Source organism: Rutidosis leptorrhynchoides, chromosome 1 (assembly GCF_046630445.1).
Source record: "Rutidosis leptorrhynchoides isolate AG116_Rl617_1_P2 chromosome 1, CSIRO_AGI_Rlap_v1, whole genome shotgun sequence".
NCBI classification, from domain to species: domain Eukaryota; kingdom Viridiplantae; phylum Streptophyta; class Magnoliopsida; order Asterales; family Asteraceae; genus Rutidosis; species Rutidosis leptorrhynchoides.
In genome coordinates this window covers 353,619,561-353,635,758 of record NC_092333.1, presented here as the reverse complement: position 1 = coordinate 353,635,758, position 16,198 = coordinate 353,619,561, and the positions used below count along the sequence as shown (strand labels likewise).

At 37.8% G+C, this 16,198-nt stretch overlaps 1 protein-coding gene and 1 pseudogene across 1 annotated transcript; one reads left to right on the top strand and one right to left on the bottom strand.

The window, feature by feature from the left end:
- The window catches only part of LOC139900020 (3-deoxy-manno-octulosonate cytidylyltransferase, mitochondrial-like), a 28,670-nt pseudogene extending 28,015 nt beyond the window's left edge, over positions 1-655 (top strand).
- A 432-nt stretch (positions 656-1,087) lies between these two features.
- Positions 1,088-1,854, bottom strand: LOC139900015 (CASP-like protein 1C2). The gene is made up of 3 exons (XM_071882833.1): positions 1,695-1,854; positions 1,403-1,502; positions 1,088-1,318 (listed from the first exon to the last, which is right to left on the bottom strand). The coding sequence occupies exons 1-3, from the start codon at positions 1,847-1,849 to the stop codon at positions 1,088-1,090; spliced, it is 486 nt and encodes a 161-aa protein (XP_071738934.1). The 5' UTR covers positions 1,850-1,854.
- Positions 1,855-16,198: the final 14,344 nt, after the last annotated feature.

Below are 16,198 nucleotides of genomic sequence, written 5' to 3'. Positions count from 1 at the left end.
ACGATTTATAGTAAACTTTCATTTTCAAAATGCATAATTCTGAAAAATCGTGTGGGTTATGTTATCTCAGATGATTAGAGTATAGAAGGATGACCTTTAACATTATTTACGGATGATTAGTTTCTCTTGAAGCAATCTCTTTATCCGTCGAATAAAGAGAGGGATGACTTTCTCTACTCTTGAGAGTATTTCACTCTGGGTGGAGAAATGACTTGTCTTTATTCTCGGATAGGGGAAGGATTGTCTACATCTTACCTCCCCCATACCCCACTTATGTGGGATTGGGTTTTGTTGTTGTTGTGTTGTTGTTGTTGATTAGTTTCTCTTGGTTAGGTACATATATTAACAGTTTTTACCATTTACTGGAAGCACTATTTGTGTGTGCAAAACAATGATCCGTGCACGCTATTATTCTTACATTACATTTTAACAATTGTGTACTCTATCATTAGTGTCTTACTTCAACTAGTGTGTGGTAACATTTTATTTATTTTAGAAATAGGACCACATGATATGAGAAATCTGTACAATGGAATTTAAAGCTAATTCGCAACTTTAGCAGGTCATCAAGGTTGATCATGATGCTCATGGCGTCGGCACTCCTGAAGATGTTGACAAGATAGAGTGTTTGATTCGTGAAAGAAACTTATTGTAGTTTTTATTCTGCTAAAAAGAAACTTATTCGTTTGCTTGTACAAGCAACTTAAACTTGTATAATTACTTTAGACGTTACGCTAAATCTTAACCTAACATGAGATATATGAACAAAAATCCTAAGATGTTGTGTAGTTTTCTTTACCTAAATGGAACAGAAAAATGCATTACATGATTGATTCAAAACAATGTATAACTAAGATTGATACAATACAAATAATTATGGTATAGTTCTTTGTTATGACACAGTAAAATATTACTATTAATACTAAGTATATAAAGATAGAAAATAAACAATGTTTGATCCTCTTTGATATCTCCCCAGTGAACATAAACATAAACATTTGATATAATATTAATGCATGTAACACTACAAAATTTGGGCATGTGTGGCTTATAATTATATATGATAATAAAGAGAGAGTGACATAAACTAATCTTTAAATGCAACCAAATTAAGAACATTGTTGAGTGAGTAGAGTAGAAGCAAAAAGTAAACGATGACGGCAACAAAGCCTGCGACCAGCGATATGGTAACATGGTGGCAAAATTTAGGAACTTGGTCACAGATTGGTAGCCAACCGGCATGCGTATTTCCCTGTTTTCCCAATTGCCCTACTCCAACTGCTGCCGAAAAGCTTGATATTAAGAATGACATTACAATCTACATAACGAAAACAAAACAAAGTTTATGCATGTTTATTATGTCGTTTCAGAACACGAAAAGTGAGTTTTGAGACATATATACCATATCGAGAACAAGAACATGACGCCTTAATTTCTTGGGAGGAACGAAGAGTGCTAACAAACTATAAACCGTCGTGATTATGCTAACTATCACAAAATACCTACACAAACATTTTCAAGTCAACATTATACCACACACCTATATACAACAAAAATATTGAATCCAATAGGTGTAACATATTTAACCGATTCTTGATAATCCTAAACGCGGATTCAAATAAAGGTTTCAACTATCAATTATGTTAAGAACTATGAAAAAGATGATTATGTTGGAGATTTATGTTTTGACTTACTTGAGTGTAGGTGAGTTGTTATACTTGGCTTGAAAGGTCATGCCCAAGACTTTGGCTGAGTCATGGCTAGTGACCATAACAATAATGGCTACAAAAGTTGCAACCAAGGCTACAAGCCTTAGGAAAACAATTGGGATCCATTGAGACTTGTTCATGGAGATCAAACTCCAAAACTAAAATAAAGAAGATAATGACAGATAGAGAATAATATAGTAAGAGAGTTGGAATTTGATCAACAAAATATTTATCAAACTTGCATGCTTGCTAAGTGTTCTTTATAACATGGTTTGATTAGCTCACTTTCCAGAGTTAAATTTGCTAAATATAGAGTAAAAACAACTTTTTAGGCATAACGTACAAGCTGTCATAATATCTGATCTGGATTTAAAAGTTTTCTACCATTATAAATGGAATAAGGTAGATGATGACATGTTAGGCAAGGTTGGTACATATTAAGTTCTTTGGTGACCTAATAACTTGTTTAGTGCACATATATCCTCATGCTACCATGTGTATTTGGAAACAGAATACATAATTTTAATATCCTGGCTATGAAATTATTTTCTATTTTATTAAATTGTTTGGTTTTATTTGATGATATTTAAGTACACGTTTTTATAATACTCCGTACAATTCAAGTATTCGCATTTATAACTAAAAGGGCTTTTTTTAACAGCGATATCGTCATCGAATACTCTCATTTGACACAGCGTTAGGAGGAAACCCAATTTGCGACGATGTTGGCAGTACCATCGAAGGTTGGGAACCCAGAGACCTTCCCAAATCACATTGATGTTGATAGTATCATCAAAGGTTGGAAACACCCTACTTGAAGTGAGAATTGAACATGGGTTTGACGGGATCTCAAGTTAGATCCCACCTCTTACCACTTAAGTCAAAGTAACTAAAAAGGTTATTGATCAGACCATAGATGACCCTTTCAGTCATAAAATTGAGGGTTAAGTCTTGCCTCTAACAAAAAAGTATACTCATTTATATAGTTTCAAGCCACTTAAGCAATTAAACTCGTGTTTACACATGGGTTCCCATTAAATTATAGGCCTCAACATCTTTATAATTAATTGTCGGTATTCTGTTATAATTTCTCGATTTGGAGTGCTTTCATTTTTCGTGAAAGTGTTGTCGTTATAAAATCTTTGTTATTTTTATTAAATTAATTGAGTCATGAACTATATGTGTAATATTTAATCTAATATTTTGATACGTGTGAGAAAAATAAATAAATTATGTAATAATAAACATCTACGAAGTAATTATAATTATCAATATGGCCATCATGATTAATCATCGTATAAGTACACGTCCTTGTTGCCTATTGGTACACTCAACATCTTGTGTGTTAGATGGGAGTGGGAGGTCACAAGTTCGAATCCCCTCACTTAAAAGATTTTAGAGTAGTTACCTGATCTATGGAGTGATCCCAGATAGGTTTTGCTGACCCGTATTTAAGGATTTCGGGCCGCTCCGCCTGCCGGCCCCTCGGATGGGTTAAGGATTGGGTCTCTGTAATACGGTTTGATTTTTCGCCAGAAAGCGTGTGTGTGCGTGAAAATGATGAAGTGGGTGGGTTATTCCCCGGTCACTAATTCTATATACTATTTTTTCAGATAAAGAAAAAAAAAAGATCGTTTAACAAGTGACATTTGTCATAAATATATATTAAATTCAATAATTTTTTTGTAAGGGTCACTTGCTTTAAGACGATAGTATATATATCAAGTATAGATAAAATCTTGGTTTCAAAATTATTTATTAAAGAGTAGGGTTTTACTATATACTAGTTAAAAGATCCTTGAATTTACGGGTTTGTTCAACAAAAACATATAAAAAATCGAAGTATAAACGGAATCATAAGTTCAATCCATTTAAGGTGGCAATTCGAATCCATTAATGGTGTATATCTACATAATAACATCTAAAACTAAATTATAATAATATGTTAACGTATTCAATCATTGCAATTTCAAGAAAGAGTAGAACATGATGAACTTATAGTGATCCACATTCAAATGACAATTATCTGTGATATTATTGCATCAGCCACACCATCTGTAGCATATCTATGATGTCCCGTACAAAACCATCGTGTATGAATCATCAACAACAGGATCATTACAAGGTCAAACACTATATGCTATTTCAAAATACGTTTGTATTCATGATAAAAGATGATGTCTTAACCAACATCAATGTTTAACAACCAAAGTATGCTTCAATGAATAGAAGTAAAGATAATAGTATGTGACCCATAGGTCGTTACAAATCATAGTTTCAAAAGTAATAAAGTTTATGAATGCAAGATAACGTTCATGCAGTGACATCACTAAAGCAGCGGGTGTCTACAGCAAGACTAGTACACAGCGGAAGCAACCTTAAGCACCTGAGAAAAACATGCTTAAAAATGTCAACACAAAGGTTGGTGAGCTATAGTTTAAGTATAACAGTATGTAAGGTAGGCCACGAGATTTCGGTGCTACAAAGAGCGTTTCAAAACAATATGATAAAGTATATGTTTAACCGTGGGCACTTGATAACTAACTTAACGTTTATACCCCCTGAAAGTACACTTGGCAAGTGCGTATGTTTACGAAGTATTAAAAACTCGTTAAATGCTAGCGCGACTAGCCCGAGTGGGGATGTTAAACCCTATGGATCCATATCTAAGATTCACGTTCACCAGTTCAAAAACCAATGACTAAATGTTATCGAGCTAAAGGGAATGTTTATGCCGTTGTATAACCCACACATATATAAAGTTTAAGTACTCGTGCCTAGTATGTAAAACGTAAAATGCGCATGTATTCTCAGTTCTCAAAATAGTTAAAGTAAAAAGGGATGTTATAACTCACAGTGGTAAAGTAGTGGTAAAGTCGAGTCGGGAGATAAGCAAGTACGTAGGTCCGAAAAGTACTCAACCTAAGTCAAATAGTACTAAGTCAATAAATCGTCTCAATAGGTTTAAAAGTATATAAATTAGGTCTTAAAGGTCATCATCATTCATCATCAAACAAAAGGTGTAAAGTAAGTTTTGTTCATGAAAAGAGTTTAAAACAAAGGCTGACTTTGATCAGTCACCACAGCCACTATACCTACTGAAATAAGGTGAGACCAGTGGTCATGGCTCCGTATATGAGTCCTTTAGTTGTGGTAAAAATTTCAGAAGCAAACTCGTCTTCGTTTTACCGTGGTGACGGTCTAAGTGCGAGTAGGTCAGAATTTTCAGCACAACGATAAAAGGACATAGTGACGATCGGAGGGCCATAAATCCTAAACCGTAACTCGGATTAAGACGAGTCCTAAATGAAAAGTTATCTACTCAAATAGAGCTAACTGAAAATCATCTTTACAGTAGCCCAGGTCGTACTGATCAGACCCAGAACAGTAAAACAGTAGGTTCCGGTGGGTCTTGGTGTTCGATGCTTATCACGGTTCTCATCCTTGATGCATATAGCTTCAAGTGTACAACTCGTTGATGTGTTTGAATCATCTTAACCAAGTTTTGACCATCATAACACTTGTGTAAGTGTAAGACATGTAGCACAACTCAATTAAGTGTTGTATGTAGTTTGATGAACCAAAGTTACATCAAAGTCTTAGATTTAACACATACATGAACTATAAAAGTAATATTGAACTATAAATTTGAAAGTAAACTAACTAATCAAGATCTTAAGATGTAGAACATAGTTCTTAGTTAGATCTTGAAGATCCAAGACCCAAAGGTCTAGATCTAAAGTTATTAAGTTAAATCTAACACAAGTGTATGAAGTTATAACTAAAAAGTTATACTTCCATGTTCTTGAACTTATAAAGTTAATTTTAGTTCAAGAAAAATGAGATCAAAGTTAACTAGTAACACTTGACCAACAACAACATGATTCATGAATTTAAAAAGTGCAAGAATGAAGTAATAAAACAAGTAACTAGTTCATTGTTGTTCATATTTTAAAGATTCAAGCCAAAGTCTTGATCTTTAAGAATGTAAACTTTTAAGTTTACAACATGAATTACAAGTATGACTTACAACACATGAACTTACAATCTTTTAAAATATTAGATGTAGAACATAAACTAGAGAGTTTAGCTCTTGTGTGTTCTTGTAAATACAAGATAATATGAAGAATTAAACTAAAAAGTTTGATTCTTGATAACTAGTAAGTAAGCAACAACAAGTAAGTAAACAACTACAACAAGTAACAAAACAACAATCAAAGACAAGTAATCAAACAAGCAAAGATGATGATGAAGGTGTGTGTGTATATGCTTCGGTTTTGCAAGGAAAAGAAGAGAAGAAAATGTTCATATTACTTACAAGTATTTGAGAGAAAAAGAGAGAAAAAGTTGAGAGAAATTGTGAAGTGAGTTTGTGTGTGAAAAGTGAGATGAATACAAGTAAGTAAGTAGTGTAAAAAAAAGATTTTGAATCCCCTTGTATCCAAAAATGTCGACGGTTTTAATGGGGGGAGGGAGAAGAAAATTGCCCACTAGATTATTGCATGTAAAGACTTAAAAAAAGATGGTTATAAGGAAGCTTGCATGGGAACTAGGTATAAATGACAAGTAACTAGATTCCTTCACATAACTAATCAAGTTAATCCTTAATCTTAATACTTACATGAAAGTAGTGGGTTAATTAATCCATTTAAGTGAGTAGGGTGGGCTTCTAAGCCCATGTACAATTATAAAGCCCAAGTAATTAACTAGTAACCTTAGTTAATTAAAATGATTAATAAAACTTAATCACGAATGTAAATAATATCTGAAAATATTATTCGTGTAATGTACGTGTGTCACAAAGACGTTTCGGGCATTTAAAGTCAAGTTTGGTAACAAGTAATGTATAACAATACATTCGTTTAATCACAAGTATTAATAATAATAATTAATAAGTAAACGTTGGAAAATCCAGGGTCGTTACATTACCCACCTGTTAAAGAAAATTTCGTCCCGAAATTTTAAGCTGAGGTAGTTAGAGGAGTCGGGAAAAGGTGAGGATACTTCTGCATCATTTGATCCTCTCGTTCCCAAGTAAACTCAGGTCCTCGTTTGGTATTCCATCGTACTCGGACGATCGGAATCTTGTTGCGTTTTTAAGTTTTGATCTCACGATCCATAATTTCAACAGGTTCTTCCACAAAGTGGAGTTTATCATCAATTGTAAGTTCCTCAAGTGGTATGATAAGTTCGGGTGCAGCAAGACACTTCTTCAAGTTTGACACGTGGAAGGTAGGATGAACTGAGCTCAATTGTGCTGGTAGATCCAAACGGTAAGCAACGGGTCCAACACGTTCCAAGATTTCAAAAGCACCAATGTATCGTGGGTTCAACTTTCCACGTTTTCCAAAGCGAATGACACCTTTCCAAGGTGCAACCTTCAACATCACACGGTCACCAATGTTGAATTCAAAGTCTTTACGTTTAAGATCGGCATAACTCTTTTGATGATCGCGGGCAGTCTTAAGTCTCGCTTGAATCTGAGCAATCTTCTCCGTTGTTTCATGGACTACCTCGGGTCTGGTGATTTGCTTTTCGCCTACTTCGGCCCAACAAATAGGAGATCGGCACTTGCGGCCATACAATGCTTCAAAAGGTGTGGCATTAATGCTTGAGTGGTAACTGTTGTTGTAAGAAAATTCGGCGAGTGGCAAATGCCTTTCCCAGGCCTTTCCGAAATCAATGACACATACACGCAACATGTCTTCCAAGGTCTGAATCGTTCGTTCACTTTGCCCGTCGGTCTGTGGGTGATATGCAGTACTCATGTCGAGACGAGTTCCCATGGCTTCTTGTAAAGAACGCCAAAATCTAGAAGTAAAACGGGGATCGCGATCTGAGATGATCGATAAAGGTACGTCATGACGAGATACAACTTCTTTGATGTATAATTGAGCAAGTCTCTCCATCGTATCCGTTTCCTTCATAGCCAGGAAGTGCGCAGATTTGGTAAGACGGTCAACGATAACCCAGATAGTATCGTATCCACCCACCGTCTTTGGAAGCTTAGTAATGAAATCCATTGTGATCCTTTCCCACTTCCATTGCGGGATTTTCGGTTGCTGAAGTAACCCAGAAGGTCTCTGATGCTCGGCTTTAACCTTCGAGCAAGTCAAACACTTAGCAACATAAGTTGCAACGTCCTTCTTTAGATTCGGCCACCAATACTGTTCCTTAAGATCGTGGTACATTTTTCCCGCTCCGGTATGAATCGAATATCTCGATTTGTGTGCTTCATCAAGTATAAGGTTCCGTAGATCTCCATAAAGAGGTACCCAAATTCTTCCGACATAACATCAGAGTCCAGACTCCCTAACCTCGAATCGAGAGACAAGAATGTTCAAATGTTCATGAGATATATTCTCCTCCTTGAGAGCCTCATCTTGGGCTACTCTGATCTGGCTGTTGAGATTCGAATGGATGGTGATGTTCAGAGCCCTAACACGAAGAGGTGCCGTCCTCTCCTTTCAGCTTAAAGTGTCAGCTACAACATTGGCCTTGCCAGGATGATAGCGAAGTTCACAATCATAGTCGTTTAGCATCTCGATCCATCGACGTTGTCTCATATTCAGTTGCTTCTGATCGAAGATGTGCTGGAGACTCTTGTGATCGGTGAAGATAGTGCTCTTAGTTCCATACAAATAGTGTCTCCACAATTTGAGCGCAAAGACAACGGCTCCAAGTTCAAGATCGTGAGTAGTGTAGTTCCGCTCGTGAATCTTCAGTTGGCGGGAAGCATAGGCAATAACCTTTGATCTTTGCATCAATACACAACCAAAACTACTTTTCGAAGCATCGCAATAAACGACGAAATCGTCACTACCTTCAGGAAGAGATAGGATAGGTGCGGTGGTTAACTTCTTCTTCAAAGTTTGGAATGCTGATTCGTGTGCGGGTTCCCAAATGAACTTCTTGCCCTTGTTAGTCAGTGCGGTCAAAGGACGCGCAATCAGAGAAAAAACTTCAATAAACCTTCGGTAGTAACCGGCGAGACCTAGGAATTGGCGAATGTGAGTTAGAGTAGTGGGAGTCTCCCACCTGCTGATAGCTTCAATCTTGGCGGGATCAACTTTGATACCCTGGTCGCTCACAACATGACCCAGAAATTGGACTTCCTTCAACCAAAATTCACACTTGGAGAATTTGGTGTAAAGTTGCTCTTGTCTTAAGAGTTCAAGTACTAGTCGGAGGTGTTGCTCATGCTATTCTTCGCTCTTAGAGTAGATGAGGATATCATCTATGAAGACAATAACGAACTTATCCAAGTATGGTTTGCAGACACGATTTATGAGATCCATGAACACGACAGGTGCGTTGGTTAATCCGAATGGCATCACGAGGAACTCATAATGACCATAACAAGTTCTGAACGCAGTTTTCATCATGTTACTTTCCTTCACCCTCAACTGGTGATAACCGGATCGCAAATCGATCTTTGAGTAAACGCTCAATCCTTGTAGTTGATCAAAAAGATCATCAATTCGGGGAAGAGGATACCGGTTCTTGATTGTCAATTTGTTGAGTACACGGTAGTTGATACACATACGGAAGGATCCATCCTTCTTCTTCATAAACCGAACAGGTGCGCCCCAAGGCAAGAAACTGGGTTGGATAAATCCACGGTCAAGTAGTTCTTGTAGTTGGCTCTGTAACTCTTGCATCTCGGAAGGTGCGAGTCGATAAGGTGCGCGAGCTACAGGTGCAGCTCCTGGCACTAAGTCGATCTGAAACTCTACTGCTCTCGGCAATAGTAATCCAGGTAATTCTTCAGGGAAGTCATCGGAAAATTCGTTCAAAATTCGAACATCGTTCACACTCTTCACCTCGGTTTCTACCTTTTTCACATGTGCTAGGACAGCAAAACATCCCTTCTTCATGATCTTTTGCGCTTTCACGCAACTAATGAGGTTCAGCTTCAAGGTACATCTCTCTCCGTAAATGATCAGTGGCTCACCATCTCCTTATGGTATACGAAGAGATTTATCTCTACAGATAATATTGGCTCTTACCTTGGTCAACCAATCCATACCGATAATAACGTCAAAACTTCCCAATTTGATAGGTATCAAATCAATTTCGAAATCTGCACCAGCTATGTTGATAATAGCTCCTCGACTAATATGGTCAACTTTCTCAAGTTTTCCATTGGCGTCCTCGAAAAGCATACTCTCTTTTAACGGGACTAATGACCAATTAATCTTATCGTAAAAATGTCTACATACATAACTTCTATCGACACCAGTATCAAATAGGACAGAAGCTAATAAATTGTTGATAGTGAATATACCTGTCACCAAGTCGGGATTCTCGTGTGCATCCCTTGCATTAACGTTAAAAGCTCTACCACGGGGTGGTCCGCCGTCTTTTCTTTTGTTGGGCCATGCATTTCTGAAATGGCCCGTCTGTCCGCATTCGTAGTACTTTTTCGGCCCATTGGTGTTCAGCTTCCCATTCAAAGTGGTGACCTTGAAGTCTTTACCGATATGTCCAGTCCGTTGGCACTTTTCGCAAACAACATTACAATACCCAGTATGGTGCTTGTAGCACCGCTTGCATTGTGGTAGGGTTCCCTTGTAGTTCGGGTTTAAGTTGGTGTTCGGATTGGGGTTTCCACTGTTGTTGCTTCCTCTGAAACCCTCATGTCGTTTCGCCGGGTTTTGATCATAGGTCCTTCCCCTGTTGTTATCCCATTTGCGCTTCTCACTACTACCCGCTTTAGACTTAGCCTTCTCCAGTTCATCGATGATAATTTGATTCATTAAAGTATGCGCCATGCGCATCGCTTCCGGGACATTAGGTAGCTTGGACGAGGTGACGTTTCTCTTAATGCTCTTAGGAAGTCCCCAGAAGTACCTTTCCATACGCTTGAATTCCGGTGTGACCATGGTCGGACACATCAGGGCTAATTCCAAAAACCTCCGGTTGTAACTTTCAAGGTCGTTCCCAACGGCCTTTAACTGCATAAATTCAATCTCCATCTTCTGGATTTCGGTCCTAGGGCAATATTCCTCAATCAGGGCCCCTTTGAATTCCTCCCATGAGGTAGCAAACGCCTCATCGATACCCTTTGCTTGAGCCAACGTGTTCCACCACGTGAGTGCGCCGTCAGACAACGTGCATGAAGCAAACTTGGTCTTATTCGCTTCCGAACAGTTACTAACTCGAAACACAGATTCTAAATTTCTCGAACCATCTAGTGAGACCAACCGGCCCCTCTGTTCCACCAAAGTTGTGGGGTTTGTAGCTTTGGAACTCTTTGTACGTGCACCCATTACGAATGGGTTGAATAACCGGTGGCGGTGGTGGTGGAGCTTGAGGTTGCATTTTCGCAATGGCTACGGCTACCCTTTCGGCAATCATCTCCTTAATTTGGGTTGCGGTAGGTGTTGATGTTGATCGTCCGTTGGCCATGGTGTTCTAAACAAAAATTTTGACTCCAGTCAAAATCCAGTATTCAAATAGTAATAATACAGTATATGGTAACCAACATGGAATCAACACATCACATGTTTATTAAGCAACACATCTAGGTACAAATACCACAGAATCATATAGAAACGTAAATAGAACACCGTGCAAGAATTAAATAACGCAAAGTTCCATTCATTAATAATAATAAGTTACATACATTCGCATAGTTTCGTACAATACATAAGTGAAACATAAAACTACAACTAGATTACATAATGAAATCTACTACAAAAGCCCTATGGTGAAGGTGGGTGTAGGATGTCCAATACATGAGACATCTGGTCCTCGAGCTCAGTTACCCGAGCACGGAGGATCTCCACCTCCCTTGTCAGTTCCTCGACAGAGGGAGTGGGTGGGGCAGGCGGTGCAGTCGGCACGGGTGGTGCTGGTGGTGCTGATGGTCCGGCTCCAGAAGTAGAGGCTGCGAGGCGGTAAGGCTTACGAATGAAGGGATCTGCATGATACGGCACAAGCCGCTTACGGGCCGTAACCCTACGATGCCGACCAAATGCGTCAGTGAATGCTCGACCTCCGTTGATCCTCGGAATAATGGTGCCGTCGAAACGGTACCGCTTCTTCGGCGGGGTGGAGGGTGGCTGAACAGGTGCGTCATCAAGGTCCTCCTCGTCGGAGTCATCGTCACTAGAGTCATCTGTGGATGAGTCGTCAGATGACGGGTCATCAGAATCATGTGGAGGTGGCTGCACGAGTGGCTGTACTGGCTCTCCTTGGGCGGCCATCATCTGTCGGTATCTAAAAGGTGGGATCGACACGAGTCGTCCATCAGGAGCGCGTCGGCACCAATGACGATACTGATTACGGAATGGACCTTCCCCAAATTCTGCGGGAATCACAACACCACCGGGATGGTGTTGTGGCTCCTGAGGTACCGGGGCAAGTGGAGCTGGAATCTCCAGGAGGTCCTGGGCTCCGTCTGCAGTACCCACTGGGGCAGGCGCATGGCTGCTAGCTCCGAAAAACGAAGCGCCAAATCACTAGAGGGTGTCACCGACGGGATCGGTGGATCGGCAACAGTGGCAGGTGAAGTGGCTGGAGTGTCTGAACTGCCCAAAATGATAGCAGGTGGAATATCCGACATCTGAACAAGGAAAAATAAATTTTCCATGTCAGTAATTCATAAAGCAAGCACGTATTAGGCCAACAGTCTAAATCATGTATAATGGTAAATAGCATGGCAATAACAGTAAATCGTACAGAAGTAGCATGCAATCGAAAGTAAGTAATATCATGCAGTAGTGAAATCATGTAGTAGCATACGGCATATAGCAGTAAAAGTAAGCAGTAGCATGCAGTAAGTTCAGCGGAAACAAGTAAACTAGCAAGTTGTAGATTAGTCCTATTAGTGAATCCTAATCGGGTCGGTCCAGACTCACTAATGCAACCTAATTCCCTATAACCAATGCTCTGATACCAAATGTGATGCCCCATACAAAACCATCGTGTACGAATCATCAACAACAGGATCATTACAAGGTCAAACACTATATGCTATTTCAAAATACGTTTGCATTCATGATAAAAGGTGATGTCTTAACCAACATCAATGTTTAACAACCAAAGTATGCTTCAATGAATAGAAGCAAGGATAATAGTATGTGACCCATAGGTCGTTACAAATCATAGTTTCAAAAGTAATAAAGTTTATGAATGCAAGATAACGTTCATGCAGTGACATCTCTAAAGCAGCGGGTGTCTACAGCAAGACTAGTACACAGCGGAAGCAACCTTAAGCACCTGAGAAAAACATGCTTAAAAATGTCAACACAAAGGTTGGTGAGCTATAGTTTAAGTATAACAATATGTAAGGTAGGCCATGAGATTTCAGTGTTACAAAGAGCGTTTCAAAACAGTATGATAAAGTATATGTTTAACCGTGGGCACTTGGTAACTAACTTAACGTTTATACCCCCTGAAAGTACACTTGGCAAGTGCTTATGCTTACGAAGTATTAAACACTCATTAAATGCTAGCGCGACTAGCCCGAGTGGGGATGTCAAACCCTATGGATCCATATCTAAGATTCGCGTTCACCGGTTCAAAAACCAATGACTAAACGTTATCGAGCTAAAGGGAATGTTTATGCCGTTGTATAACCCACACATATATAAAGTTTAAGTACTCGTGCCTAGTATGTAAAATGTAAAATGTGCATGTATTCTCAGTTCTCAAAATAGTTAAAGTAAAAAGGGATGCTATAACTCATAGTGGTAAAGTAGTGGTAAAGTCGAGTCGGGAGATAAGCAAGTACGTAGGTCCGGAAAGTCCTCAACCTAAGTCAAATAGTACTAAGTCATAAAATCGTCTCAATAGGTTTAAAAGTATATAAATTAGGTCTTAAAGGTCATCATCATTCATCATCAAACAAAAGGTGTAAAGTAAGTTTCGTTCATGAAAAGAGTTTAAAACAAAGTATGACTTTGATCAGTCACCACGGCCTCTATACCTAATGAAATAAGGTGAGACCAGTGGACATGGCTCCATATATGAGTCCTTTAGTTGTGGTAAAAATTCCAGAAGCAAACTCGTCTTCGGTAGACCGCGGCGACGGTCTAAGTGCGAGTAGGTCAGAATTTTCAGCACAACGATAAAAGGACATAGTGACGATCGGAGGGCCATAAATCCTAAACCGTAACTCGGATTAAGACGAGTCCTAAATGAAAAGTTATCTACTCGAACAGAAATAACTGAAAATCATCTTTACAGTAGCTCAAGTCGTACTGATCAGACCCAGAACAGTAAAATAGTACGTTCCGGTGGGTCTTGGTGTTCGATGCTTATCACGGTTCTCATCCTTGATGCATATAGCTTCAAGTGTACAACTCGTTGATGTGTTTGCATCATCTTAACTAAGTTTTGACCATCATAACACTTGTGTAAGTCTAAGACATGTAGCACAACTCAATTAAGTGTTGTATGTAGTTTGATGAACCAAAGTTACATCAAAGTCTTAGATTTAACACATACATGAACTATAAAAGTAATATTGAACTATAAATTTGAAAGTAAACTAACTAATCAAGATCTTAAGATGTAGAACATAGTTCTTAGTTAGATCTTGAAGATCCAAGACCCAAAGGACTAGATCTAAAGTTATTAAGTTAAATCTAACACAAGTGTATGAAGTTATAACTAAAAAGTTATACTTCCATGTTCTTGAACTTATAAAGTTAATTTTAGTTCAAGAAAAATGAGATCAAAGTTAACTAGTAACACTTGACCAACAACAACATGATTCATGAATTTAAAAAGTGCAAGAATGAAGTAATAAAACAAGTAACTAGTTCATTGTTGTTCATACTTTAAAGATTCAAGCCAAAGTCTTGATCTTTAAGAATGTAAACTTTTAAGTTTACAACATGAATTACAAGTATGACTTACAACACATGAACTTACAATCTTTTAAAATATTAGATGTAGAACATAAACTAGAGAGTTTAGCTCTTGTGTGTTCTTGTAAATACAAGATAATATGAAGAATTAAACTAAAAAGTTTGATTCTTGATAACTAGTAAGTAAGCAACAACAAGTAAGTAAACAACTACAACAAGTAACAAAACAACAATCAAAGACAAGTAATCAAACAAGCAAAGATGATGATGAAGGTGTATGTGTATATGCTTCGGTTTTGCAAGGAAAAGAAGAGAAGAAAATGTTCATATTACTTACAAGTATTTGAGAGAAAAAGAGAGAAAAAGTTGAGAGAAATTGTAAAGTGAGTTTGTGTGTGAAAAGTGAGATGAATACAAGTAAGTAAGTAGTGTAAAAAAAAGATTTTGAATCCCCTTGTATCCAAAAAAGTCGACGGTTTCAATGGGGGGAGGGAGAAGAAAATTGCCCACTAGATTATTGCATGTAAAGACTTAAAAAAAGATGGTTATAAGGAAGCTTGCATGGGAACTAGGTATAAATGACAAGTAACTAGATTCCTTCACATAACTAATCAAGTTAATCCTTAATCTTAATACTTACATGAAAGTAGTGGGTTAATTAATCCATTTAAGTGAGTAGGGTGGGCTTCTAAGCCCATGTACAATTATAAAGCCCAAGTAATTAACTAGTAACCTTAGTTAATTAAAATGATTAATAAAACTTAATCATGAATGTAAATAATATCTGAAAATATTATTCGTGTAATGTACGTGTGTCACAAAGACGTTTCGGGCATTTAAAGTCAAGTTTGGTAACAAGTAATGTATAACAATACATTCGTTTAATCACAAGTATTAATAATAATAATTAATAAGTAAACGTTGGAAAATCCAGGGTCGTTACAATATAAATCATTGTAATTACAGTCGCTTTTTAATATCACTTTTTTACTTGCACCAAAGTAAAAAGTGACTGTAATTATAGGAGTGTACTTACATCTGAAAACTGATGTATGCAGTGTTTCAAAACTCGGCCTGCTCGGCCGAGTAATCGGCGACTAATCGGTTTGAAGAGAAAAATTAAAAATTGATCACAGAATCGCTTATAAATCGGTCAACAAAAGTCAACGAATCTAAAAAGGTAATATACGTTCAATTTCTAGGGTTTCTTCAACAGTATCACTTTTTCTTCTTCTTTGGCGACTACAGGCGACTACAGCGACTACGGCGACTACTCTTCTTCTAGGGTTTCGTTCCAATTTGTCTGGTTTCTTTTCAATTGTCCATCTTCTTCCTCTAATTATCTGGCCGCTACTATCCTCTTGATCCACTTATTCTCTGGCCACTACACTTCTTCCAATTTGTCACTCAACAATCAACATAGTTGTGACGACCCGGGAATTTCCAACCAAAATTTAAACTTAATCTTTATATGGTTTTGACACGATAAGAAAAGTCTGTTAGGTTGAGCCTCAAAAATTTTGAACAACTTCATATATGCAATTACCCTTCACCTATCTCCGACGATTCACGAACCATTAATTGTAAATAAATGTGTATACATATAAATATAAATATAAATATAAATATATGTATATGTATATATATATATATATATATATATATATA

Coding starts and splice junctions, on each gene's coding strand:
- LOC139900015 (XM_071882833.1), bottom strand. CDS start 1,849: ATGAACAAGTCTCAATGGATCCCAATTGTTTTCCTAAGGCTTGTAGCC. Junction 1,503..1,694: donor AACAACTCACCTACACTCAA/GTAAGTCAAAAC, acceptor ATGTTTGTGTAG/GTATTTTGTGATAGTTAGCA. Junction 1,319..1,402: donor ATGTTCTTGTTCTCGATATG/GTATATATGTCT, acceptor TTCGTTATGTAG/ATTGTAATGTCATTCTTAAT.